Below are 26,320 nucleotides of genomic sequence, written 5' to 3'. Positions count from 1 at the left end.
AGCTGACCGTTGGGAGTCGATCGAGATCGGCGGTCGGGGACACCTCCAGCCTGGGTCCCTGGTTCTCCGGGAGCTGCAGCCAGCCTCAGAGGCCCATCGGCGGCCCGGCCAACGGGAGCCTCCGGCCACAGGCTGACCAGCTGCCTGGCAAATGGGAGCCTCCGGCCGTAGGTTGACCTGCCGCCCCTGGAAAACAGGAGCCTCCAGCCACAGGCTGGCCAGCGCCGAAACCCCAACGGCTGTGTATGAATGAGGATCATGTCGTGCGTGCACAGGTGCTTACGTGTGGGAGTGTGTGCATATACGCGCATGTATATATCTGCATGTGTGTGGCGGGGGAAGTGCATGCCCCAGGCCAGGGTCTGTTTCACTGAGAGGATGGTTTGAAGACCCCCAGTAAAATCAGATTAAAGGGTAGGTCAGGGTCTCTTTCACTGAAAGGATGCTCTGAAGACCCCCCCAGTGAAACCAGATTAAAGGGTAGGTCAGTAAATCCATGAATTATATTAACTGAGGGAAATTGGGAAGGCGAGAGAGAGAGAAAGAGAGAGAGGGGCGGAGAGAAAGCCAATCAGGGAGATTGAAAAAGACAAAGAGGGAGGGAGGGAGGCAGAGAACCAGAGTCAGAGAGATTTAGAAAGACAGAAAGGGAGAGAAGGAAACAGAGTCAGAGTCAGGAGGAGCTGAGTAAGAGACAAAAAGCCAGAAAGGGAAAAAGAGAACAGGAGAGAGGGAGAATGAGAGAGACAGAGTCAGGGAGAAAGAGAGAGAAGTTGGCAGGGGGAGGCGCAGCTGGTGGCCTGATTTGGGGATCGCGGGGAACATCTCTGTCCATTCTGGATATTGGTCCTGGTCTTTTTCCTGTTTTCCTCTTCCCTGAAAGATACCTTCTCTTAAACCCTCTCTCCCCTCTCTCGTCCAACCTGCGTCAGGATCCTGGCCGTTTTCGTTTCTTAGACGGATTTGATTCTCATCCTTAAGACAGGCCTCGGGCCAGACCTTACTCCTATGGTCATCGCCAGCATGTCCTGGGCACCCTCCCTGTGCAGAGCGCTGTGCTGGGCGCCCTCTGTGTGCCCAGCACTAAACTGCGCATATGGAGCGGAGCACCCGATGTGAATGGCCAGCTTCCTGCCTTCAAGAAGTTTACAAGACTTCATGGATCTCCACATGGAGGTCCCACCTTCTTATTTACTCCCTCTGCCCGCTGTCTTCGTTCCTCCCTAGCCGTCCTTCTTACTGTACCTCAGTCTCGACTCTCCCGCCTCCGTCCCGGTGCTCCTACCAGTCCGATCCGCATTATGGATCACCCTCCCTCCCCGCGTCTGACACCTCAGTTCTCCCCATACGCACAGCCCTTCTGAAGACCCACCTAAATAAATCAATAAATCAACTGAGCACTTGCTCCGGTGTAGAGCTCTGCACTGTACTAAGTGCTTGACAGAATACAATAGAGTGAGTAGTCATGATCGCTGTCCTCCAGGGGCTTCCAGCCATTCCCCCTCCTCCTTCCTTGTCCCTCTCCTGCCCCTCTGGAAATGATTTTGGCTGAAATTTACTTCCCTCTCTCTTCATCTCTGTCTCTTTCCCCTTCCTCTCATTCGCTCTCCTTGTCAACACGGTTTAGGTTTCATGGCGACTGCCCTTGCCAAACTTGGAGAAGGATTTCAAAATATTGTAGGGATGGGGTTCGGGGGGAGGAGAGGGAGATGGGGGTAGCGGAAGGCAAAGGGGGTAGGAGGGATGAAGGGAGGTGGAGAGGGTGACGAGGGGAAGAGGTGAAGGGAGTGAAAATGCGGAGTCGTCAGAAAGTTGTGAGTCCCCCACCGGAGCTGAAGGTGGAAAGGATGTCTCTATCCGTTGCCGAATTGTACATTCCAAGCGCTTAGTACAGTGCTCTGCACATAGTAATCGCTCAATAAATGCTACTGAATGAATGAATGAATGTGCGGGAGCCTAGGCCCGGTAGCGGCGGCACCGTTCCGACATTTATTCCGAATCACTGTGCAAAGCTCATTTCAAATATAGATCATATATTTATATATATAATATATATATATCAAAGGGAGAGGAAAAGAGACCGCAAGATGGGTTCATAAATATGGCGAAGGTTCCGCAACCCAGAGAAGAATCATTACACCCACAGTTAGGCTTTTCTGCGTGCGGCGCGAGGGAGGCCGGAGGCTGGCTTGGGCTCGCCGGCCTGGGGAGTTGGGATTCTGCTCGCGGGAGGGTGAGGAGAGGCGTTTCTGGAGGTTGGGTCTGGTGCCCACCCTGCTCTGCCTCGGTGGTCCCAAGTGGATGGCCCTGCGGCCCGTGCCTGGGTCCAGCCCACGAGGCTTCGAACCTCCCTTCGGTCGCCGGGATCCCCTAGGGTGTCCGGAGCCAGTCTGGGGTTCCGCTTTGGCCCAGGCAGCCAAGTTGGATCCTGGGTCTCCGAAAGAAAAGTCCGCAGGATCCTGGGGAGACGAGAGCTGATCCGATGCCCCCTCTAGGACCATCCGCTCCAAAAATTTTTAAACGTGGACCCCACGCATGGGGATGTGTATCTGTGTGTGTGTGCGTGCTCCCGAGTATGTATCTAAATCCCCATCTCTAGACTGTAAGCCTGATGTAGGCAGGGATTGTCTCTCTCTATTGCTGTACTGTACTTTCTAAGCGTTTAGTACAGTGCTGTGCACACAGTAAGCGCTCTATAAATACGACTGAATGAATGAATGAAATGGATGTGTGCATGAGGGTGTCTCTGAGTGTGTACACATGGATGTATATTTGAGTGTGTGGGCGCACGTGTGTATCAAAATGTGTGTACACGTGTGTGTGTGTGTGTGTGTCTATGTATGGGTGCATAGGTGAGTGTGTGCGGCACCCACGCGCGGATGCGTTTGTGTGTCTGGGCTTCCTTTTTCGTCCTTTCTTTCCCAGGCCTCCTCAGCTTTCTCTATTATCTCATTTTTTTCTTTTTATTGCATTGGCGTCCGCGTGCCGGCGAGGCGCGGCGGAGAGACGGTCTGGGGAGAGTCCCTCGGGGACAGATAGCGCTTCGGGACGCCGGCGGCCCGCGAGGCGCGGGGGGCTCACTTGCACACGTAGCGCTCCACCACCCGCTCGCATTTCTTGCAGGTGACGTAACAGCACCAATGGTACTTGCAGTGACAGCGCTCCACCACCTTGTCCATGTACGGGTTGTACCCTCGGCCGCAGCACATGAGGTCGCAGCTGTCGCTGCCGTTGGAAGTCTTGTTACACTGCCTGCGGGCGAGCGAACGTGTCCGGGTGAGGTGAGGCCTGCCCCTCTCTCGCCCCCGCTGCCCCACCCCTGCCCACCCCCGCCCGAGAGGCTAGCCCGGGGCCACCGCAGCCCCGGCGGACCCGCCCGAGCTCGACCGGTGTCGAGTGACGTCCACCGAGAGGGCTCGGACCTGAGAGTTGCGGGCTCCCGCTGGGCAGTGGGGGCAGGGAAGCTCCTGACTTGTCCTCTGGGCCATGAGCTTGTTACGGGCAGGGAATGTGTCTGTTCATTGTTGTCCTGGACTCTCCCAAACACTCCCTACAGTGCTCTGCACACAGTAAGCGCTCGATAGATACGACCGACTGACTCCTGTCCGGCCGCACCCGGGGCCCAGCTTTAGGGGCTCCCTCCAGGACTCCGGGGGAGGCTGGATGGACCTGCCTAGGCCGAAAATGTGTATGTGTTTGTCGGGGGGTGGGAGGCGTCTCTCCTTCTGGGCCCTGGCTCTGGAATGGCCCTCAACTCTCCATCACCACACCACGGTTAAGTGAAATCTGTGGATAATCCAGAAAGTCCTCCTGCCCCCTCAGCCCGCTCTTGTTCTGCCCTCGAACCGGCCCCAGGCCCTAAGTTCCGATGTGAGAAAACGGTTCTCCGGTTAACGCGGCGGCCACGGGTGGGATATCGCCACCGGACCCGCTCCCGGGGGGTGGAGATTTAGGGGGGAGCCGGCTCCGGGAGCCAGGGTTTCTCCCCTCCTTCTCTCCTTTCCCGCTCCGCCACGGCCCGCAGCTGCCCCCGCCGCCCCGCGGAGGGGCTCCGTGGGGTGCTTGCTTCTCTCCGGCTGGCCGGCCCGAGCTGTGATCGGTGCCAGGACCCCCCTCCTCCAGGAAACGGCCGCTTGTAAACATGCAGGCCAACACGTGACAACGGAGTGGGGAGGCCCGGATGTGGGGGGTGGCGAGGAGGGCGTTGGGGAGGAGGGGGAGGGAAGCCAATCCCAGCCTGGGCTAGGAGTCAGTCCCGGGGTGCCATGGGTGGGGAGGAGGGATGCTGGGGGGAGGTGGACCCGTCTCAGTGGGATCAGCGGATCCCGACATCGGGGGTCCTGGCAGAGGATAGAGTACGGGGCGGTGGGAACCCTTCTCCCGGCAGAGCCCAGAGCTGGCCCGTTGTCAGGGAGTGGGGTGTGGTGGAGAGGACAGAGGGACACTCTCTCTCTTGCTCTTTCTATCTCTAATGAACATTGAGGAGAGGCAGAGGGAGGAGGAAACCTGCCCTGTGGAACTGCCAATCTGAGGGGAAGACAAGTAATACGTGCACACGTACACTCTCTCTTTCTCTACTGAGCTTGACACACCGGCCTGGAAGTCGGAAGGTCATGAGTTCTAATCCCTACTCTGCCACTCGTCTGCTGTGTAACCTTGGGAAGTCACTTCACTTCTCGGTGCCTCGGTTACCTCATCTGTAAAATGGGGATTGAGACTGTGAGCCCCACGTGGGACAGGGACTGTGTCCACCCCAATTTGCTTCTCTCCGCCCCAGGGCTTAGTACAGCGCCTGGCACATAGTAAGTGCTTAACAAATACCAGAATTATTATTAACAAATGCCAGAGGGAGGACTGAATTGGTGGGAGGGAGGGGGGTGTTGGGGGCAGCTCTCTCAACTCCCTTTCTTCCTTCCCCAAAACAAGGTTCCAGACAAGCCAGCTGTGGCCATCTGGCCCCCAGGTGCCTCAACTCGAGACCAGGGCAAAGTGATCCTTTCGAGGAGGGGATTTTTGATGGAATCGGGGGGAGGATGGAGAAATGCTCGGGGTGCTCTCCCCACCCTCTGCGGTCATAACCCCACTGGGCCCTGGGGCTCAGCAGCCAGGAATAAGTCGACTGCATATGCTCCCTCCTAGACCCCGGGGGCTCCAGGCCAGGCGGGTCCCGCCCCCGCCTCCTGGAGCAGCCACAGAGAAGGGTTTGGCCTGGTCCGCTCAGAGAAGGTGTGTTCAGTGTCCTCTAAAGAAAGGCCAGCCATCCAACGGCGAGGCCCCTAGCCTCAGCTCAGCCCCTGCAAACTTGTTAGAACCAGGGCCCAACGTTCGTTTGGAATGTGAGTGCACCGCAGGAAGGATGGTTGCTCCATCACAGAGTGACCTGAGAAGTAACAGGAACCCACGCCCACTGCTGGGGAAATGCGTTCCGTGGGTTTTACGTGGATTGTGGCGTTAGTCACCCTTCAGCTGGGCCGACTATTTCTCACGGGCTCCAATACCTCCGGTGACCCCCTGAGCCGTCAGTCAAACAGGCTCAGACCAGGGAGTGTCCTCACGGATGTCCACAGCCCTGTCCACAGCCCATCCATCCGCGCCCCCTCTACTCTTCATCCCCACTTTGACCATATCCCTGTCCACCCTCTGCCCACAGCCTACCACTCTCCAGCCACACACCAGTCACAACCCCCTCCTCACTCCGTTCTTACCCCATCTACGCTCCATCTGCAGGACAGGATTCGCCCCCGACCATGCACACCCCATCCACAGTCCCCCAGCCCCCACCACCGGGGGTTCATCTGGCCCAGAGGGATCTTGGGTGACCTCCCAGCTCAGTCCCTTGCCCCAGCACCCGTCCGACCCTGGCAGTGCCCCTCACCTGTCCTGCGTGCCGTGGGAGCCCACCTTCTCATTCTTCATGCAGAAGTCAGGTGAGCTCTGCAGGTAGATGAGTTCCGTGTCCCGAACCGGTCGCACGTCGATGTCCTTGGGCACCAGGTGCTTGTGGGTGCCCATGGGCCGGTGCACCACCTTGGTGGCCGACAGGTACCTGGTCTTGAGGTCCAGAGCGATGTCCCTCAGCTCCTGGAGGCCCCGCCAGCAGGTCCTGATAGAGCAGGAGCCAGAGACCCCGTGGCATTTACACTTCATCTCCAGAGACGCTTTCAGGGCCTGGGGGTGAAAGGGCGAGCACACAGGGGAGTCAGGCAGCCCCTATCCTGGTTTCCGACGTGCCCCCTCCCCTCCCCTAGGAAAGCCACCCCAGAGAAGCGGCATGGCCTACTGGAAAGAACACGGGCCCGGGAGTCAAAGGACTGAGGTACTAATCTCGACTCCATCACTTATCTGCTGGGTGACCTTGGACAGTCTCTTTTCTCGAAGCCTCACAGTTCCCTTATCTGCCAAATGGGGATTCAATACCGGTCCTTCCTCCTATTTTGACTGTGACCCCCAAGTGGGACCTGATTATACGGTGTCTATCACAGCCCTCAGCAAGGAGTAAGTACTTAACAAATGCCTTTTTAAAAATTATTATTATAATCATTATTAACTGGGGTTGAGGCTATCTCTTCTGAAATTAACTCATGGCACCAGCCCTGTGGCTCATCCCTAGGATACACCCCACAGCTGACCCTTGGGACAACCCTGCAGCTCTCCCCTCGGACACAGCCCGCTCTCCCCTAAGAAGAACTTTCACCCCAGACAGGATGGGGGGCTCTCCAGTGGATTTTACCCCCACTAACTCACCCTCATTTTAGTTCCTCCCTCCTTCTCCCCTCCCACCCACAGCTCTGCCACCCCCACCCTGTTTTGGCATGAGGAAATAAGGACCGATGGGAATTGAAAATCTGTGAGTTTGTGCTGCAGGTGCAGGTGGGGAGGGAGGAGGCCCGGGGCAGAAAGACTAATGACTGTGGTATTTGTTGGGCCCTTTCTATTTGCCAAGCACTGTACAAGATAATCAAGTGAGGCAAGGTCCCTGTCCCACATGGAGCTCATAATCTAAGTAGGAGGGAGAACAGGTATTTAATCCCCATTTTACAGATGAGGAAATAGGCACAGAGACGTTAAATGACTGGTCCCAGGTCACACAGAAGAAAAGTGGTGGAGCAGGAGTTAGTACCCAGGCCCTCTGACTTCCAGGCTCGTGCTCTTTCCACTAGGTCATGTTGCTTCTTTAGGAAGGAGGCTGCAGGGATGGGGGGCATGGTGGGGTCTGTGTTGTCTCCTAAGAGTCTCCCCTTCCACCTGGTGAGGGTGATATTACTTGTGTCTCAGGGCAGTCAGTACAGCCCCCCCCCTTCATTCTAGAAGTACCTGTTTAATCATAACCCCCAATTAAAGCCTGAAACGTCACGTGGCCCCTTCCAAGACCAGCCCCTTGGCCCCACAGGCCTATCAGTCAGGCAGTGGTATTTACTGAGTGTCTAACATGTGCAGAGCACTGTACTAAGCACTTGGCAAAGGACAATATACAGTATCTAGTTGGTAGACTCGATCCCTGCCCGCAAGGAGTTTACGGTCTAAAGTTGTGGGTTCTAATCCCGGCTCCGCCACTTGGCAGCTGTGTAACTTTGGGCAAGTCATTTAACTTTTCTGTGCCCCTGTGACCTCATCTGTTAAATGGGGCTGAAGACGGTGAGCCCCACGTGGGGCAACCTGATTACCTCGTATCTTCCCCAGCACTTAGAACAGTGTTTGGCACATAGTAAAGCGCTTAACAAATACCATCATCATCGATTTTATTATTTTTATCAAAGGGGAGAAAGGGAAATAGTAGTGCATAGAGAGTACTAAGTACTCTGGGGCTGGGATGAGTATCAAAGTGCTTAAAGCGTACACAGACAAGTGCATAGTTGACGCACAGAGGAGGGCGGATAGGTGAAATAAAAGGCTCCTCCCTGGATTTATTCCCTGTGGAAAATCCACCCGGGACGGAGGCTAATCGGGAAGGTGTGGGAATCCTGTCCCGTCTAGTCTACGGTCCAGTCCGTCAGAGGCACGCGGCTCCTTTCGGAGTTTCAGTGGGATCCTGAAGGACCCCGTCCCAGAGGACCAGAGTGGGCCGGGCCGAGACACCCGCTCGGGGGGAAGTGGAGGCTGGAGGCGACGCTCGGCCCTATTGTGCCGGACTGTCCCAAGCGCTCAGTACAGTGCCCGCAGAAGGCACAAGGGCAATACTGCTGTTATTGACTGGCTGGCTCCCCCTGGTGGGGGGAGTTTTGGTGACAACCTGGGAGAGCCCTTCGGGTCAGGGTCCGGGTCAGTCTTGACCCCAGGAAAATTCGGCTCCTGCGCAGTTGGACCAACCTGCGTCTCCCCCCATTTCCTCTCTACGACCCCTTGCCAGCTCCCCTCCCTGGGCTCCCCCCCAGGGGACGGTCCGCTAGCCTTCCAAGACATTGCCCCCACACCTACACGGCGGTCAGGACGGCCCGGGTGAGGGGTCCGGGTAGATGCTGCGGTTGGGACGGAGAAGTGACTGGACGGTTTCCAGGTCTCATCCGTCGGCTGGCGGGTCCACAGCCGCCCCCTCCCCTTTCTTCCCTCCATTCCCCTCTCCTGGGGCCCTGGCGCCTGAAGGCGTGTGAGGGGCGGGCGGGGGGGGGGGATCGAGACACGCCCCCCACCCCATCTGACCAGCTCGAAAGTCAGCGACCCTGGTGGTGTTACAACTATTGGGCCCCTGGTGGGAACTGGGGCGAGCCCGAAGGAGGTTGGGCGACAGGAGGGAGGGGGGAAGTGGGGAAGGGGAAGGGGGAGGGTCGCGGTTACCTGTCTCCCTACTTCACTGTTGTGGAGATGCATCAATTTATTGGTCTGGCCTCCTGACTTTTTCACCTTCATGGGAGCGTCCGAAAATTTGGACCCCATGAGGAGGCCGTAGTAGAGGTTGTCGGCGCAGCCTCCCCAGCGGTACCCAGGCCCAGGGCTCTCACCTGGGACCGGGCCGCAGGAACAGCCCGGCAGGTCCCCGGTGGTGCACGCTCTGGCGATGGTGTGGCTGATGGCGGCGGCGGACAGAGCGTACACGAAGGCCGACTCCCGCGTCCCTGAAACGGAGCCGGGGCAGGCTAAGGTCAGCGCCGAGGGCCGGGGCCGGGGGAGGGAGGCAGTGGATTAGGGTGGCTTTACTGGGGACGGGGGGAGCGGGAAAGGAAGAGGGGAGCCGTCCTCTAGGGCCTCTGGCCAGCCAGGACATTCTTGGGTCTTCTAGAGGGGCCGAACTGGAGCCCGGTCTGCCCTCATCATCTCCTCCAATCCCAGGTGGAAGGACACTCCCTCCAACTCAGCTCTTCCTCCCCTCACCCCATCCCCTCAGTCTGGGAATGCAGGAGAAATTTGGGAGCCACAGATTTGGGGAAAATTTCCAAATGACACATCATCAACATCGTCATTACTAGTATGATTGTATTTATGAAGTACTTACTGTTTGCAGACTTCTGTGTTAAACCCTGGGGCAGATACAGGATACACTACCACCCCACAAACATACGCACACTCGCACAGGGAGGATCTAATGCCCTGAGCGTCTTACACACGATCAGCACTACCAACACCCAATGCCTCACACCTCACTGACTGAGATACTTGGCGTGGTGTGTGTGTGTGTGCGGTGTGTCAGTGTCTCCATCCAGCGGGCTCCCCCTTGGACTGCCCGCCACGCTCCCGCCCGCTGGGGCCCTCGCCCTCGTCACCTCTCTCCAGGTCGAGCAGGTAGTTGGGGGCCCGCTCGATGGACGAGCAATTCCAGCGCATGTCGGAGAAGGTTTTCCGGCACGTCTTGACCACCTCCCGCGCCGCCTGGACCACAGTGTGCATCAGCTCCAGGTTGCTCCGGCACAGCTGCACCTGCGAGGCCACCAGCCCCTCCAGCTGCTTGCAGTGCTGCGTCTGGTTCAGGGCCAGGGCCGAGGGTGTCTTGGATAGGGCCCTGGGGGGGTGAGAGGGAGAATAGTTGGTTGCCAGTCTGTCTGGTGGCGTCGGCTAGGGCCCCTCCCTCTGGGGATGGCGGCATCGGTCCTAAATGCTGACCGACCACGTGCTCCGGCTGTGTAGTCAAGGTGCCTGGGCTGACGGTGTAGACGCACCCAGCTCTGGGCGGAGCCCTCCTGACCTCTTCCCCTCGTCTTAGAGAGAACCCCCCTCTGACCATGGCAGAGTGTGGGCAGCGGGCTCAGGGGCCCAGAGCTAGTTTAGGCCCAAATCCCAAGCGGCATGGGCACCCGCCTCCCCGCCGACTCCTGCCTGCCAGGAGTCTGGGCAGAGGAGAGGCTCAGCTGCTCGCCACACGAGCCCCTTCTTGCAGACAGCAGGGACTTAGACCCCACCCTCTGCCCTGCCGAAAATCTCCAGGAACCCTCTGGGTCGGGACATCGGGACAGGACCCCGGGGTGAGATGCTGGGCCGGGACGCGGGACAGAATGCGCAGATAGGCAGGGACATTGGGCGAGAGACGGAGATGGTCTGGACACCCAGACTCGGACGCCTCCCTCCCTTGCCCTTCCCCACTTCCAGTGCCTCTCCCACCTCTGGAAATCTTCCCAGAGTGACCCCTCCCACCAGACCCCCAACAATCACTGCCCTCCTTCCCTAAATCAGGGGATTCACTGATTGCATTTCAGCAACCACTTGTCCGCCGCGGAGCCTTGGGCAAGTGGTTTAACTTCTTTACGCCTCAGTTCTCTCATCTGCAAAATGGGGAATCATTACCACCGTTCTCCTTCCCCCTTAGACTGTGAATCCCATCTGGGGCAGGGATTGGATCTGATCTGATTGTACCTATTCCAGAGTTTAGTACCGTACTTGTCACATAGTAAGTGCTTCAAAATGCCACAATTATTATTATTTTATTATTATTTTTTACAGATGAAGTAACTGAGGCCCAGAGAAGCAAAGTGATTTGTCCAAGGTCACACAGCAGACAAGGGGTGGAACCAGGATTAGAACCCATGACCTTCTGCTTCCCCTCAACTCCTCAACTCCTCCCTTCTTCAGAGGGCACATCCTGCTGGGGTGAAGCTGGGTCTCCCCATGCCCGCTTCTGAAGACAAGCATCCCCTTGGGCCTTGGGATTTGGCAGCTGGTGAAGCCAGGGGATCCCAGGACCAATGTCTCAGGAGCGAGTTCTTGACCCCCCCGGGGTTTGGCCCGGGAAAAGAAGAGGGAGGGCTGGGCTGCAGTGGGTGTGGTGGTGAGGTGCAGGTTTAGAGGGGTGTAGGAGAGAGAGCATGGTCTAGTGGAAAGAGCACATGCCTGGGAGTCAGAAGACCTGGGTTCTGATTCTGCCTCTATCACTTTGCTGCTGTGGGACCTTGGGCAAATCACTTAACTTCTCTGTGCCTCAGTCCCCTCATCTGAAAAATGGGGATTCAAAACCTGTTCTCCCTCGTACTTAGACTGTGAGCCCCATGTGGAACCTGATTATCTTGTAACTACCCTCAGCACTTAGAACAGAGCTTGGCACATAGTGAGTGCTTAATGAATACTATTACCTATTATTGTTATTGGAAATGGCAGGGGGCTAGGAGTCAGAAGATTCAGGTTGAAGTCTCAGTTCGACCACTGGCCTGCTGTGTAACCTCAGGTGACTGCCTTACCCTCTCTGGGCCTCAGTTTACTCTTCTACCGCACCCAGCCTCCCTCTGCCTCCCCTTTTCCCCAACCCCGCCACACACACACAAATACACACACACACCCCTCTACCTTTCCCCTATATCCTCTAGACGGTAAGCTACTTGCGGGCAGGGAACGTCTACCAATTCTGTTATATTGTTTTCTCCCAAGCCGCTGGCATGCAGTTCTGCAAACAGTAAGTCCTCAATAACTGTTTTTGATTGATCTCCCTCAGCCTCCCCTCCCTTGCCGGGACCTCCGGGGAGAGTGTCCGCCCAAGGTCATGCCAGGACTGTGATGCCGGGGATTAGAGTCCCTCAGAAACACCCACGGCCCGGAAAAGGGCCGAGGCGGAGGGCGGACCCTGGGCTGGACCGGTGACTGGTACACCCAGAGAGCGTATCTGGGGAAAAACTTGGGGCGATGGGCGCGGGATAACGCGGGGCTGGAAGGTCAGAGGGATGTGGGAAAAAAGGAGAAACGCGTGGAGGGGAAAAACGAAGGAGCACAAAAAACCTACCAGAGGCCCTGGAAGAGTGAGTAGGGGAGGGGAGAAGCAGCCCCCAAGGAATCCCTGGGGAGACCACCCGTGGGACCCACGCATCCCACCCCCTCCCGCTCCTTCTCGGAATCTGAGAGCCGGAGAGCCAGTGCCACCCGAGGGAGGGGGTCCGGGGCTGGATAATAATTAATAATGACGGTATTTGTTAAGCGTCGACTATGTGCTAAGCGCTGGGGGAGATACAAGGTAATCAGGTTGTCCCACGTGTCTCACAGTCTTAATCCCCATTTTGCAGAAGAGGTAACTGAGGAAACAGAGATGTCCAACATCATACAGTGGACAAGTGGTGGAGCCGGGTTAGAACTCATGTCCTCTGACTTCTGGGCTCTCTCTGCTAAACCACAGTGCTTCTTGTAGCCACGCTGCTTTACAGCATGGTGTAGTGGATAGAGCACGAGCCTGGGAAGCAGAAGGTCATGGGTTCTAATCCCGGTTTCCCCACTTGTCTGCTGTGTGACCTTGGGCAAATCACTTCGCTTCTCTCGGCCTCAGTTACCTCATCTGTAAAACGGGGGTTAAGGCTGTGAGCCCCTTGCGGGACAGGGACTGTGTCCAACCCTATCATTCATTCATTCGATCGTATTTATTGAGCGCTTGCAGAGCACCGTACTAAGTGCTAGGAAAGTACAATATAGCAATAAAGAGAGGCAATCCTTGCCCACAACCGGCTCACAGTCTAGAGGGGGGATTATCTTCTATCTACCTTCTATCTCCCCCAGCGCTTAGAACACTGCTTGGCACATAGTAAACGCTTAACAAATAACATTATTATTATTAAGGGCGGGCCTGGGCCAGCCCCCGGGGACGAGAGGAGAGAGGGGCGACTTGCCTCTGAGCTGACTAGCCCAAATCCGCCAGTCTCACAGAGCCGGACACCCCCTCTTCTCCCGAAGAACTTTTTTCTACCTAATTTCCATCCTATCTCCACTTTCCTTCTCCATCTTCTCCCCTCCCCCCCGACCTAAGGCCGCCAACTCCCTGCGAAAAGTCTTCCCGCGAGGAGCCTAGGTCTGTACACCGCCCGTGGGGGTGGGGATGGGGGGCAGCTCCCCACATTTCATCTATCCTAAGAAATACCAAATTATTATTTTGACTTCACTTCTCTGGGCCTCAGTTACCTCCTCTGTACACTGGGGATTAAGACCGTGAGTCCCATGCGGGGCAGGGACTGTGTCCAACCTGATAGACTTAGAACAGTACTTGGCACATAGTGAGCGCTTAACAAATACCATAATGATTATTATTATTGTTACTCCGAGTCGGGCGAGGGGGTCATTCACTCGTTCAGTGGCGCAGTCCCCCATTCAGCAGCAGCGTCCACCTCGGGTGGGTTTGGACCCCTCGGACCTGGCCATCAAGATCCAGATCCAGATCCAGTTTGGCAGGGGCGGAGGTGGGAGTAGGGTGGGGGGCGGGAGGAGGTTGGGTGGGGGTCTGTCCTTGGCTGGCCAGAGGCTCGAAAGCCGCTTTAATCCCGCAGGAATCCGGCCGCCCAGATGAAAGATTTCCGGCCGGTCAAGGGGCCTGGGGCAAACGGCCGGCTCTCCCTGGGCGGCCCCTGCGCGGGGGGTTGCGGGGGGGGATAGGTGTGAACTTTAGAGGGAGAGGGGTCACTGGGGTGGAACCCTCCCCGCGGACCCCGGCCCGGCCAAAATGATCGGTTTTCATTTTCCCCCGGAGATTTCGCTCGCGACCTCTCTTTGCCGAGGGGGAAGGGGGGCGGGCCACCGGCGAAGGCAAACCAAACGTCAGGTCCTTCCCCCACGTCCCCGTCCCCGTCCCCTTAACCCCCCCGCCCCTATTTATCTTTTTCAGGCTGTGCTAAAGAGGGAAGCGCGTCTCCCTGCCGAAACCCCAAGTCCGGACGAAGGAGTTTGGCTGGAAGGGGTAAGGGGGATTGGGGAGGGGCACGGGGGGAAGGGACCACCTCGGAGCGGCGTCCCTCGCCCGCTCCCCACCTGCGCTGAGACGCCCCAGGGAGAGGTCGGGAAGGGTGACCACCCTCGCTTTCCTCTGGGCGAAGTCGCCAGAGGGGCGTGCGACCCCGCTCAGCCGCCCCGGCTGGGCCCGGGGTGTCCGGGGGGCTTCAGTCCGCAGGGGGGGCTCCCCGGAGGCGGCGGCGGCGATCGTTTCCCCAGCAGGCGGGGTCCCCGGGAGCGAGCCCCGCCGCCTCCGCCCTCCCAATTCTCTGCCTCTGGGTCTCCCTCTGGGTTTCTATCTCTGGAGCTCTGTCCAAGTCGAAGGAATTGGCGGTGTCGGGCAAGCGGGACAATTTTTCTCGATTCTTGAGAGCGAGTGACAGATTTTTGCCTCGGGCGAGGGGCCGGCCGTCGCCGACTCCCACTCTCCTGCCATCCCCGGCAGCTTTCCGGGGGTCCTGCAGAGCTAAGAGAGCTAAGGGAGACGGAGAGCTAAGACTGCGAGCCCGTTACCGGGTAGGGATCGTCTCCATCTGTTGTCGAATTGTACACTCCAAGCGCTCAGTACAGTGCTCTGCACACAGTAAGCGCTCAATAAATACTATTGAATGAATAATGGGGCAAGCGAATGGCTCAGTGGTTAGAGCACGGGCTTGGGAGTCACATAGGTCATGGGTTCTAATCCCGGTTCTGCCTTTTGTCTGCTGAGTGACCTGAGGCAAGTCACTTCACTTCTCTGGGCCTCAGTTCCCTCATCTGTAAAAGGGGGATGGAGACTGTGAGCCCCACGTGGGACAGGGACTGTGTCCAACCCGATTTGCTGGTATTCATTCATTCAATCGTATTTATTGAGCACTTACTGTGTGCAGAACATGGCTTGTATCCACCCCAGCGCTTTGTTCAGTGCCCGGCACATAGTAAGCGCTTAACTAAATGCTGTAATTATTATTATGATTCTCTGGGCCTCAGTTCCCTCATCTGTAAAATGGGGATTGAGACTGTGAGCCCCACGGGGGACAGGGACTTGTGTCGATTTGGTGGTCTCCACCCCAGCGCCGAATACACAATGCCTGGCACATAGTAAGCGCTTAAGCAGATGTCATTATTATTATTATTAGAGTGACCGGTCCTGGACTGCTCCCAGGCCTGGCGGCGGCCCGCGCCCTCTGCCCCAGGTCAGGAGCAGGTGGTTGGAAATACAAATAAATCCCGGGCCCTTCCCGCGTCCACTGCTCCCCCTCCCTCCGCCCCGGGCCTTTCCCGCCGGGACTTCCCGGTCCGGTTCTGCTCCAGCTCCCGGCGGCATCCTGAGCCGGTTAACCCTCGCTTTCCCTACTTCCTCACCAAGGGGCCGGAGACCCCTCTCCGCGACCCCCGAACCCCAAGGGCGAGGAGGAAAGTTGAACCCAGGTCAGCACTTTCCTCCCACCCCACCGCCGCCCCCCCTGACCCCAGGCGGGGCGAAGCCGGGACCCCCGTCCAGGGAGACGGGGTTCCTTTCCTTCCGAAACCTGGAGAGCGCCCGGGGCACGAGAAGGCGGCGAGGGAAGGAGGGAGGGAAAACCGGACCGGTTCTGTCCGCTAAGCCCTCCGCCCACCTCGCCGGCCGGCAACTCAACTCAAACTGCGGCCTGCTCTCGGTACGCCCAGGTCGCCCCCCTCAAGCAAGGGGGGAAGGAGAGGGGAAGGGGCCACGACCCTTTCTCAGGCGGCCCAGGGCCGGGAAACTGGAGCTCCTCCTATCTCTCCCTCCTCCCCTTTCCCCAGGGAGAAAAAATTGGGGGGGGTGACGGACAGGCCCCTTCTGGGCGACCCCGACTTTCCTCTGCGTCCACAGCCTCTCCCCAGTGCACAAGCCAAAGTGCCGCCCGACTCCCCCCAAACCACCGCGGTGCTCGACGCAAAATACCTTTCAGGGTGGGGGAGCAAAGAAAGAAATACTCACAGCCATTTAATTCCCGAGGAAATTCCAGCCTGCAAGAGCAAGGACAGAAAAACTGCCAGAGAGACTCGCCGCCGCGGCTGCAGCGTCATTGCCGCCGTCCGGGGCCTCGGGCCGGGTTAGATGTTCCCCAAATTTCCAGTGGAAAAAGTCCGAGGGGCCGGAGCGGCTGTCTACGAGGCAGGGAGAGAACCCGATCGGAGATTAAGTCGAGCGGGGACGAGGGATGGCGAGAACGAACGGAAGGGAGAGGCAGGGAAACGGACAGAGGTGGGGAGAGATGGAGAAAGAGGGAGAGGGATGAGAAGGGACAGAGATGGAGGCGGAGGGAAGCGGAGAGGCGGAGGGAGGTGTTATTGGACTGGAGATCTGCTGGGGTCTTTCCTGCTCCGACTCTTGATGGGACCTTTATAGTCAACAAAGACAGTCAGCACGTATGGCTTGAATTATCCGACTGATTGCATGTTTCTGTTTAACCGGCCATATGGGATCCCTCCCTCCCCGCTTTACACAGGATCGTGTGTGCGCATAGGGTTCGGTACAGATGTGCGAATCTCAGGGCACATATATCCCGCCTCCCGCCCCCTCCCCGGCCTCTATCTGTCTCCGCTTGCATCTACTTGTCTCGGCGTCTATCTCTGTCTATCTCTGCGGGTCTCTCCGCCTCCTCCCTGTCTCTACCTGCCCCTCCTCTGCCGGCCTCCGCCGCTGCCGTCTCTCCGGAGATCACGAAGAAGAAACCGGAGAAGCCGGTCACGGCGACGGTCCTGAGCCAAATGTCCAGCCCCGCCCCCTGCCCCTCCTCCTCCTCCTCTTCCTCCGCCTCCTCTCCCCCCCCCCCCCAGGACCCTCCGGAGCGAGGCTGGGGTCCCGGGGTGGGGGGGGAGGGGCTAGGCTGGAGGGATCTGTACCCCCAATCCCAATCCTCCCAATCCTCCCCCCCACCCCCATTCTGAGATGGATGGACTGCCAGTCCCCATCAGCTAAACCTTCCAGCAAACTCCATCCCTCCTGAGGGCCAGAGGGGGACATTTCCCTCGACGCCCCCAGATTCCCCTCACGGGAAGTGGGGGAGAGGGAGGACCCCGCAGGATTCGAACCAGGGGTGCAGCCCTCCCCCCTTCCCCTCTAATCAGTTATTTCTGTCCCCTTTATCGGACCCGAGCGGGGACACAGCTAGCACCGCCCTGGAAACTCTCGTCCTTCTCGTCCTCCTCCCCTCTCTTTTCTCTCTTCCTCCCTCCCTTCCCTCTCCTCCCGGCCTCTCCTGGCAGGGGGCTTCGTCAGGGGGCGGGATAAGGGGGGGCGCGCTATTTCCGAGCCCCTTATCTTATCTGCCTCCCTCAACCTCCCCCGCCCCACTCCTTTCTCGGACCGTCCCGAGAGGGTCCCGGACCCCGCTGGGGTGGGGACGGCCCCCTTCCTCCCGAGCTGGAGGTGGGGGGGGGGGGGGGGAGAGGCTGACCCACCTCCCCACCCTTGCCCCGAAGCCCCCTCCCCAGGGGTCGACCTCGGGGCCGGACAGATGTTCCGGCCACGCCGGTGACCCGCCGCGGCTCCAGATGTGCAAGAGAAGTTAAGCCACCCCGGGCGCGGCGGGGGGCGGCCAGGCTGCAGAAATTGGGGGGCGTGATGAAAAGCGGAGGCCGTCCTAAACAGAGTCGGGGGCTGTGAGCCCGTCATCGGGCAGGGCTGGTCTCTATCCGTTGCCGAATCGTCCATTCCAAGCGCCTAGTACAGTGCTCTGCACATAGGAAGCGCTCAATAAATACGATGGAATGAAATGCTATTGAATGGATTAGGGCTGGGGTCCGCGAAGGGACACGCCCAACCGGGGCTCGCCCCCCGGGGCCTACTCACCGTTGAAGGATTTTTCGGGGGGAAGCAGATGAAGTTTGCTTCTCCCCCACCTCACCTCCACAGCTCTCCCCCGAAGGGTCTCACCCCCACCCCTCCTCGTGGCGCCCCATTTTGGTGTGGGGGGAGAGGGGCTTTGGAGACTCCCCCCTCCCCCAACCTATCAAAGCCCCCCCACCTCCGTCCGGGGGTGGGGGAGGAGAGAATTCCTTCACATCTAGGGCTTTCAATCCCCTTAATCCGAGAAATCCCCCCTCCCACCCTCCCCCTCTTACCTTGCCGAGCGGCGGCCGAGAGATCTGCCCGCTGGATCTCTCGCTATCTCTCTGTCTCTGCTCTATCTCCGCCGCCTCCCTTCTGTCCGGCCCGGGTCTCTCGGCTGTCTCTCCCTGGTCTCTGGGCGTCTCTCCGCCCGTCCGCTAAATCTCCCCCCGCCCTTCGCCTTCCCTCTCCTCCCGCTGGGAACGGCAGACACGGAATCCTGTCCAGGCCCAAGGCCGCGGAGGAGAAGGTCAGGCGGAGGTGACCGCCACTCCAGTCCCGGCGGGGACGGCTGCGAGGAGAGGGGGACGGGGGCTCCCCCCAAACCCCAAACGATCCGGGCGGCCGGCCTGCACGGTCCCCTGCCCCCACCCCCCTCCCCGCCCCCCGTCCCGGGAACCTGCCTATATGGGCCTCGGCCCCTTTGATCTGACTCTGACGTCGACCTCCTTAGCATAACAAAGCCTGCCCCGGCCCGGGGGCGGGGTCCCGGTGGGGGGTGGGGGGGGTGGGCCGGGGGCGCTCAATAAGGAAACGCATTGGGACAAGTGGTTCCCGGAGTCCCGCCCCCTCCCCGGGCCAACGGGGGTCTCTGCTTTTCCCGGGCCGGCCCCTCCCTCCGCCCCTAAGAATAATAATAATGATGATGACGGTATTGCTTACTATAATGTTGGTATTTGTGAAGCGCTAACTATGTGCAGAGCACTGTTCTAAGCGCCGGGGTAGGTACAGGGTCTTCGGGTTGTCCCACGTGAGGCTCACAGTCTTAATCCCCATTTTACAGATGGGGGAACTGAGGCACAGAGAAGTTAAGTGACTTGCCCACAGTCACGCAGCTGGCAAGTGGCAGAGCCGGGATTTGAATCCATGACCTCTAGACTCCCGAGTCCGGGCTCTTTCCACTGAGCCATGCCGCTTCCGAGCACTGTTCTAAGCTCTGGAGGCGAGACAAGGTAATCGGGTCGTCTGATGTGGGGCTCACAGTCTTCAGCCCCGTTTTACAGAGGAGGGAGCTGAGATCCAGAGAAGTGAAGTGACTTGCCCGAAGTCACACGGCTGAGAAGTGGCGGAGCGGGGATTATTCATTCATTCATTCAGTGGTATTTAGTTTATTAAGCATCTACTATGTGCAGAGCACTGTACTAAGCGCTTGGAATGGACAGTTGGGCAACAGAGACCATCCCTGCCCAATAATGGGCTCAGTCTGAACTGGGATTAGAACCCACAACCTCTGACTCCCAAGCCCGTGATCTTTCCACAAAGCCAAGTTGCTTCTCATAAGGGGAGGGGGGCGGGAGAGGGAGATCTCCCTCCGGCCGGGGAAATCTCCGGGGTCCTGGAGTCTCCCAAGGACTGGCTATGTGGTCCCCTCTCCAGCCCCCCCGGGACCTGCATCCCGTTAGCTCTTCCCGAAGAGTCTCTCTCTCCCTCCTTCCCTGCACTTCTGTCCCTGCCTGCTTCTCTGATTCCGAGTCTCTCTCTGCCTGTCTCCCCTTGCACCCGGATCATTAGCATTTAATAAGAATAATGATGGTAGTTAAGTGCTCACTATGTGCCAGGCACTGTTCTAAAGCGCTGGGGTAGATACAAGGTAATCAGGTTGTCCCACGTGGGGCTCACAGTCTTAATCCCTGTTTTACAGATTCATTCATTCAGTCGTGTTTATTAAGCGCTTACTGTGTGCAGAGCACTGTACTAAGCGCTTGGAGAATACAATTCAGCAATAAAGAGAGACAATCCCTGCCCACACCGGGTTTCGTTCCCCGTTCTGCCCCACAAGTAATCTCGGTTCAGCCTCTTCTTCGGTCTGGAGCGGCCTCTTTGAGACCCCGAACAGCGATTGCAAAGGGAGAGAATGAGCGTGAGTATGTGTGGGGGTGTGGTGTGTGAGTGCATGTACACGTGGGCATCTGTGTGTGGAGGTGTCTGTGGCCTCGAGTGTCTGTGCGTGTTTGCATGTCAATCAATCAATCAATCAGTAGCATCTATTGAGAGCTAACTGTGTGCCGAACCCTGTACTAGGCAATTGAGCACATGTGCCTGTGTGTTTGTACATATGTCAGTGTATGTCTTTGCACGAGTGGGAGATTTGGGGTCTGATTGTGTGTCCGTTTGTGCATCTGTGAAACCTTAAGGTTTGGCATCCTTGGATTTTGAGTCTGGGTCTGGGTTTGATTGATTGATTGAGTGGGTCTTAATGGAAAAAGCCCCAGCCCTCACTCCTGCCCGTGGGCTATCTGTCCACTTATGTCTCCCATCACCCACGGTAGACCGTAAACTCTTGAGGGAGGGGATCAAATCTTCTCCTTCTATTTCCTCCGAACACAGTGAATAGGTACCCAGACCAGGATCTGCTCCCAAGGCTTCAGCTACCACTTTTTCGCAAATGACTCCCAAATTTACCTCATTAGCTCTAACCCTTCTCCTTTTCTGCAATCTTCTATCTCCTCCTGCCTCCAAGATATCGCTCCCTGGATGTTCCCCACAGCACCCCAAGTTCAAGATGTCCAATACTGACCTCTTCACCTTCCCTCCCAAGTTCTCCTCCTCTTATCTTCCCCATCCTAGTTGACCACACCACCCATCTTCCCTGCCTCTCAAGGCAGGCCATTATACTCTGATCCTCTTTCTTTTTCAACCCCCCTTTTTCAGCCCCTCATTAAATCCTGACAGTTCTTCTCCACAACGTTTCCAGACTCTGCCCCCTCTCCTCCCCCATTGCAACTGCCCCATCACGAGTCCGAGGATTTACTACATCCCAGCTTGACAGATTCAGCCAATTACACTTACTCTCCCCATCTTCAAAGCCTCACTGAAGGCACATCTCCTCCAAGAGGCCTTCCCTGACTAAGCCTTCATTTCCTCTTTTCCCATTCCCTTCTGTATCACCCTGACTAATCCTGGTTCTGCCACTTCTCTCCTGTGTGATCTTGTGATATCTATAATTCTATTGATTTATAATGAGGCTATTTATGCCTGTTTACTTGTTTTGATGTCTGTCTACACCCTTCCAGACTGTGAGCCTGTTGTTGGATAGGGATTGTCTCTATTTGTTGCTGAATTGTACTTCCCAAGTGCTTAGTACAGTGCTCTGCACACAGTAGGCGCTCAGTAAATATGAATGAATGAATGAATCTTGGGCAAGTTACTTCACTTCTCTTTGCCTCAGTTACCTCATCTGGAAAGCGGGGATTAAAACTGTGAACCCTATGTGGGATAGGGACTGTATTCAACCCGATTTCCTTGTATCTACCCCACCACTTAGTACAGTACCTGGCACATAATAAGTGCTTATCAAATATCAGAATTATTATTATTATTATTAATAGTCTTTATTAAGCACTTACTGTGTGCAGAGTACTGAATTAAGGACTGGGAGAGAATAGAGAAGCAGCATGGCCTAGTGGTAAGAGCCCTGGCTTGGGAGTCAGAGGACATTGGGTTCTAATCCTGGCTCTGCCACTTGTCTGCACTGTGACCTTGGGCAAGTCAGTTAACTTCTTTCTGCCTCAGTTACTCCATCTATAAAATGGGGATTAAGACCATGACCCCCCACGGGGGACAACCTGATTACCTTGAATCCACTTGAGCGCTTAGAACAGTGCTTGGCACATAGAAAGCACTTAACAAATACCATAATGATTATTATTATTGCACAGATGCACATTAGGTAAGGACCTCGCCCCTCAGGGAGGAGACCGGTGACCCTTTCCCACTGCGGGTCCAGACACTGACCGGCCCGGCTGCCCGCCAGGCCCCGGACTGGGCAAACAAGAGCCTCCGGCCGAGAGGCATCCATCAACCTCTTGGGGCGGCGAGATGGGCTGAGGACTCCGACTCGGCCCGCAAAAGAAAGCTAAATCCCTGGCTGTTTGGGAGGTCAAAGGACATTTTCCTCTCCCCGAGTTACGGAGGTAATTTCTGTTATCTGACATCACTCGCCATCCGACCCCCTGCCTGATTCCCATTGGTGGAGTCCACCAGCTCGCCCCCGACCCCCTCCCCAGCCCAGCCTCTCCTCCCCTCCTTTCCCTTCCTTCCCATCCCTTCCCTGCTCACCTTTCCAGCCAGAGAACCCCGAGGTGCGAAGCGCAGTGACCTGGGATTTTGACCCTACCAGGCCGCCAGGGTGACCACCTCCCCCACCAACATACACAACCCTGCCCGCCTCTTGGCAGCTTTCTGATCAAATCAGGTCTTGCCTGGCTGCCAGGCCCCCTCCCCTCCTCTTCCCTCCCCGCCAGAGCGCATCCCCCCAAGTGAAGGAACTGTTGAGAGTAGCCCCTCGCCAAGCAGGGCCAACTCTCCATTTTCCCAGGCCAGAGGGCCGAGGGGGAAACACGGGTAATGGAGACCTGCAGGTAATCCAAAATCCAATTTCAACCACTGGGTTTGCTCGCTTCCCAGCATCAAACCTTCCATCCGAATCAAATACCAAGAGACTCCAGTGACTTGGGACCCCCCTCAGGGCTAGGCCTGCTGGTTGGGAACTCCACCCCAACTGTGCGGTCCTGGCAGTGGGGACCAACTGGTGCTGGACAGGACTGAGCGGAATGCTGAACCCCGATAGTTGGGGCTACTTGGGAGAGGGGGAGTTTTTTTGGATGTTTTTATGGTATTTGTACATGGCTTACTTTCTGCCAGGCATTGTTCTAAGTGCTGGGATAGACACAAGATAATCAGGTTGGACACAGTCCCTGTCGCACACGGAGCTCACTGTCTTAATCCCCATTTTGTAGATGATGGGGCAATGGAGACACAGAAAAGTTAAGTGACTCACTCGAGGTCACACAGCAGACAAGTGACAGAGGAGGGATTAGGACCTAAATCCTAGGAACAGCTGGAACAAGTTAGCCTCGGGGGGTGGAGGTGGGAGAGAGACAGGGTCTTCAACAATATACAGTGGTGGTGATGGTGATATTAATAACAATTATGGTATTTGTTAAGCGCTGACTATGTGCCAAGCACCATTCTAAACGCTGGGGTAGATACAAGCTAATCAGGTCCCACACAGAGCTCACAGTCCAAGTGGAAGGGAGAACAGGTATTTCATCCCCATTTTATACTTCAGAAAACTGAGGCACAGAGAAGTTAAGTGATTTGGCCGTGGTCACGCAGCAGGTAGGTGGCAAAGCAGGGATTAGAACCCAGATCCTCAGACGCTCAGGCCTATGCTCTTTCCACTAGGCCATGCTGCTTTGCATTGTAGTGGTAGCATGGTGTAGTGAATAGAGCACGGGCCTGGGAGTCAGAAATCATGGGTTCTAATCCCAGTTCCGTTACTTGTCTGCTGTGTGACCTTGGGCAAATCGCTTCACTTCTCTGTGCCTCAGTTATCTCATCTGTAAAATGGGGCTTGGATTGAGACTGTGAGCCCCACATGGGACAGGGACGGTGTCCAACTCGATTTGTTTATATCCAACCCAGGTCTCAGTACAGTGCCTGGCATGTGGTAAGCACTTAGCAAATACCATCAATATTATTATTATTATTCGTAGTGGTCACAGCAGCAGCAGCAGCATTTATTGAGCGCCTGCTAGGTTCTTGGGAAGTACCAGATAGTGAAGTGATATGTTCTCTGCCCTCAAGGTGCTTCCACTCTAATGGGGGAGACAGACCTAAGAGTATTTACAGCTAGAACAGTCAAAATGAATTGAGCAGACGTATGTACATGAGTGCTAAGGGGGGTGCAAATGCAACCAGAACTGCTCAGTTGGCACAGTTGCTGGGAGACTGATTTAGGAAGCTTGTTGGAAGAGGAGGTGGGATTTCAGGAGGGCTTTGAATGGGGAGAGCTGTGGTCTGTCTGATGTGGAGAGGGAAGGAGTTCTAAGCCGGGGGAACAGTGGGAGCAAAGAAATGGAGACAGGAGAGGTGAGAGGGAGGGACAACTGGAAGGTTGAGTTGGGAGAAGCAAAGACAGTGTGTGGGGAGTAATGGGTGAAAAGAGCAGATAGTTGAAGTGGGGCCAGATGGTGGTCACCTTTGAGAAATTTTTGCTCAAAACCAACAGACCCAGGGATTCAGCACGGGGAATGAGTCTAACTCTACTGTTTTGTTCTCTTCCAAGCAGTTAGTATAGTGCTTGCTTAGTATATGGAAAATGCTCAATAAATACCATCGATTGAGCAAAGGCTCAATAAATACCATTGATTGATTGATTGAAGAGAGATGTCGGCTGAGTGACACTTCAGGAAGATGATCAGTGCCACAGCATGTAAAATGGATGGGGGGAGGAGAGGCTGGAGGCAGGGAGACCAGTGAGGAGCCTGATGCAATAGTCTAGCTATGATATGACCAGAGTTTGGACCAGGAGGGAACTATTTGGGTGGAGGGAAGGGTGGATCCAGAAAATGTTATACAGGAAAAACCGGCAGGATTTAGCAGTAGATTGAATGTGAAGGGCTTTTTTTTATGGTATAGTATGAAGAGTTGACAACAACACCGAGGTTGTGGGCTTCTAAGATGAAGATGGATGGTCATGGGGTTGACTGATATGGGAAAGTTAGTGGGAGGAGTGGGCTTTTTATGGTATTCATTGTTTACTATTTGTCAGGTAGTAAACTAAATGCTGGGGTGGATACATGATAATCAGGTTGAGCAGTTCCCGTCCTACATGGGGCTCACAGTCTTAATCCCCGTTTTATAGACGAAGGAACAGAAGCCCATAGAAGTGAAGTGAGTTGCCCAAGGTCACTCAGCAGACAAGCAGCAGAGCTGGGATTAGAACCCGTGACCTTCCGACTCTCAAATCCCTGCTCTATCCAGTATGCCAAGAGGTCGTGAGTGGAAGAGCTCTCCGAGGGGGTGAGGGTCAAACAAGAAGAGTAGAGAACACACAACAGTTTGGGGGGACCCTAAGAGGAAAGAGGATGAGAGGCAGGAGGTGACCCAGGATAGTACTGGCTCAGCAAAACTGAAACATGACTGTGTTTTGAGGAGGAGGGAGTCGTCCCGTGTCAAAAGCAGCAGAGAGATCGAGGAGGGTCAGGATGGAATAGAGGTCTTCGGACTTGGCTGTAAGGTCATCGATGACTTGGAGAGAGCGGGCTCATTGGAGTGAAGGGGGAACAGCCAGGTTGCAGGGGGTTGAGAAAAGAGTTGGAGATGTATGAAGAGGAAGCAAAGGCCTCTTGATCCGTTCTTCTATTTTGAACAGGAAAGGGAACAGGGAGAAGGGCCGGGAGCTGGACAGACCAACAGGGGTTGAGAAAAGGGGAGGAGGGCATGTGCCTGTCTGAAGGCAGAGGGGGAGGAGCCATCGGAGAGAGAGAGGTTCACTGAGGGGCGGGAGGAGAATAGGAGAATGTGATTTTCAGAGGTGAGAGAGAATAGGTAGGTTCCGAGGCACAGGGAGACGGGATGGTTTGAAGGAAAAGATGGGTAGCAAAAGAATGATGAGAAAGCAGTGGGGTGTTGAGGGATGATGGGGAGACTTGGGAAAGTTCATGTCTCAGGCAGGGTCATCAGGGATGAGGGAAGGAGAAGGGGAGCAGAGGTGGTAGGGGATGGAAGGTTGGAAAGAGCAGGTGAGAGGTTGTGGAACTGTGAGTCAAGAAGGGAGGAACAGTAGAGAGCAGGCACCATCTATCCAGGGCGGGTTCATCAGTCATCTGCCTGGAGGCAGGAGCCTGAACCAGAAGGTCGGGGAGCCACGGGAGATCCAGGCCCGGGCGTGGGTTCCCAGTCGGGGAGGACTCTGGCTAGCTGGGTATGACCCAAGCCAGCCAGGCTGGGCACCAGCGGGCGGGCCCCGCCCCGATGCCCAGCACAGGCCCGGGCCTGAGCTGCCGCATCTGAGCTGCGGTGAGAGCGTCCGGGTGGCCTTGCTGGGCCCGGGCGGGTCTCCACCGTCCCCCTCTTCAGTCACGTCCAGAGAGGCAGGGTCGCTGGGCTGGACACCCAGCAGCAATGAGGGGAAGGGGAGATTACCAGGAGCCAGTCTTCACAGGAAAGTTACACCTGAGCGTCTAGCAAGGCGGGAGTGGACATGACTGTCGGTCTAATTGCCAAAAGGCACAGCATCAGCCTTGGGACCGTATGGGCTCCTCGCTCTCCACATACATGTGCACCTGCACATGCATGCACACGTGTACACTTGCACACATCTACATGCTTGCATACAGATGCCTTTACTCAGGCACACATCCACACGTGTTGTGTAGA

General features: G+C 56.5%; 1 protein-coding gene across 1 annotated transcript; it reads right to left on the bottom strand.

The window, feature by feature from the left end:
* Nucleotides 1-1,961: 1,961 nt before the first annotated feature.
* On the bottom strand, nt 1,962-18,498 carry WNT11 (Wnt family member 11). The gene is made up of 6 exons (XM_029047826.2): nt 18,169-18,498; nt 16,040-16,209; nt 9,696-9,931; nt 8,773-9,050; nt 5,876-6,168; nt 1,962-3,252 (listed from the first exon to the last, which is right to left on the bottom strand). Exons 2-6 carry the CDS (start codon nt 16,126-16,128, stop codon nt 3,078-3,080), a joined length of 1,071 nt encoding a protein of 356 aa, XP_028903659.1. The 5' UTR covers nt 16,129-16,209; nt 18,169-18,498; the 3' UTR covers nt 1,962-3,077.
* Nucleotides 18,499-26,320: the final 7,822 nt, after the last annotated feature.

The sequence above is a fragment of the Ornithorhynchus anatinus genome, chromosome 20, assembly GCF_004115215.2.
Source record: "Ornithorhynchus anatinus isolate Pmale09 chromosome 20, mOrnAna1.pri.v4, whole genome shotgun sequence".
In the NCBI taxonomy this organism is placed as follows: Eukaryota; Metazoa; Chordata; class Mammalia; order Monotremata; family Ornithorhynchidae; genus Ornithorhynchus; species Ornithorhynchus anatinus.
This window is presented reverse-complemented; position numbering and strand designations above follow the sequence as displayed.

Coding starts and splice junctions, on each gene's coding strand:
- WNT11 (XM_029047826.2), bottom strand. CDS start 16,128: ATGACGCTGCAGCCGCGGCGGCGAGTCTCTCTGGCAGTTTTTCTGTCC. Junction 9,051..9,695: donor CCTGCTCGACCTGGAGAGAG/GTGACGAGGGCG, acceptor GCTCCGTTTCAG/GGACGCGGGAGTCGGCCTTC. Junction 3,253..5,875: donor TCCCACGGCACGCAGGACAG/GTGAGGGGCACT, acceptor GCTCGCCCGCAG/GCAGTGTAACAAGACTTCCA.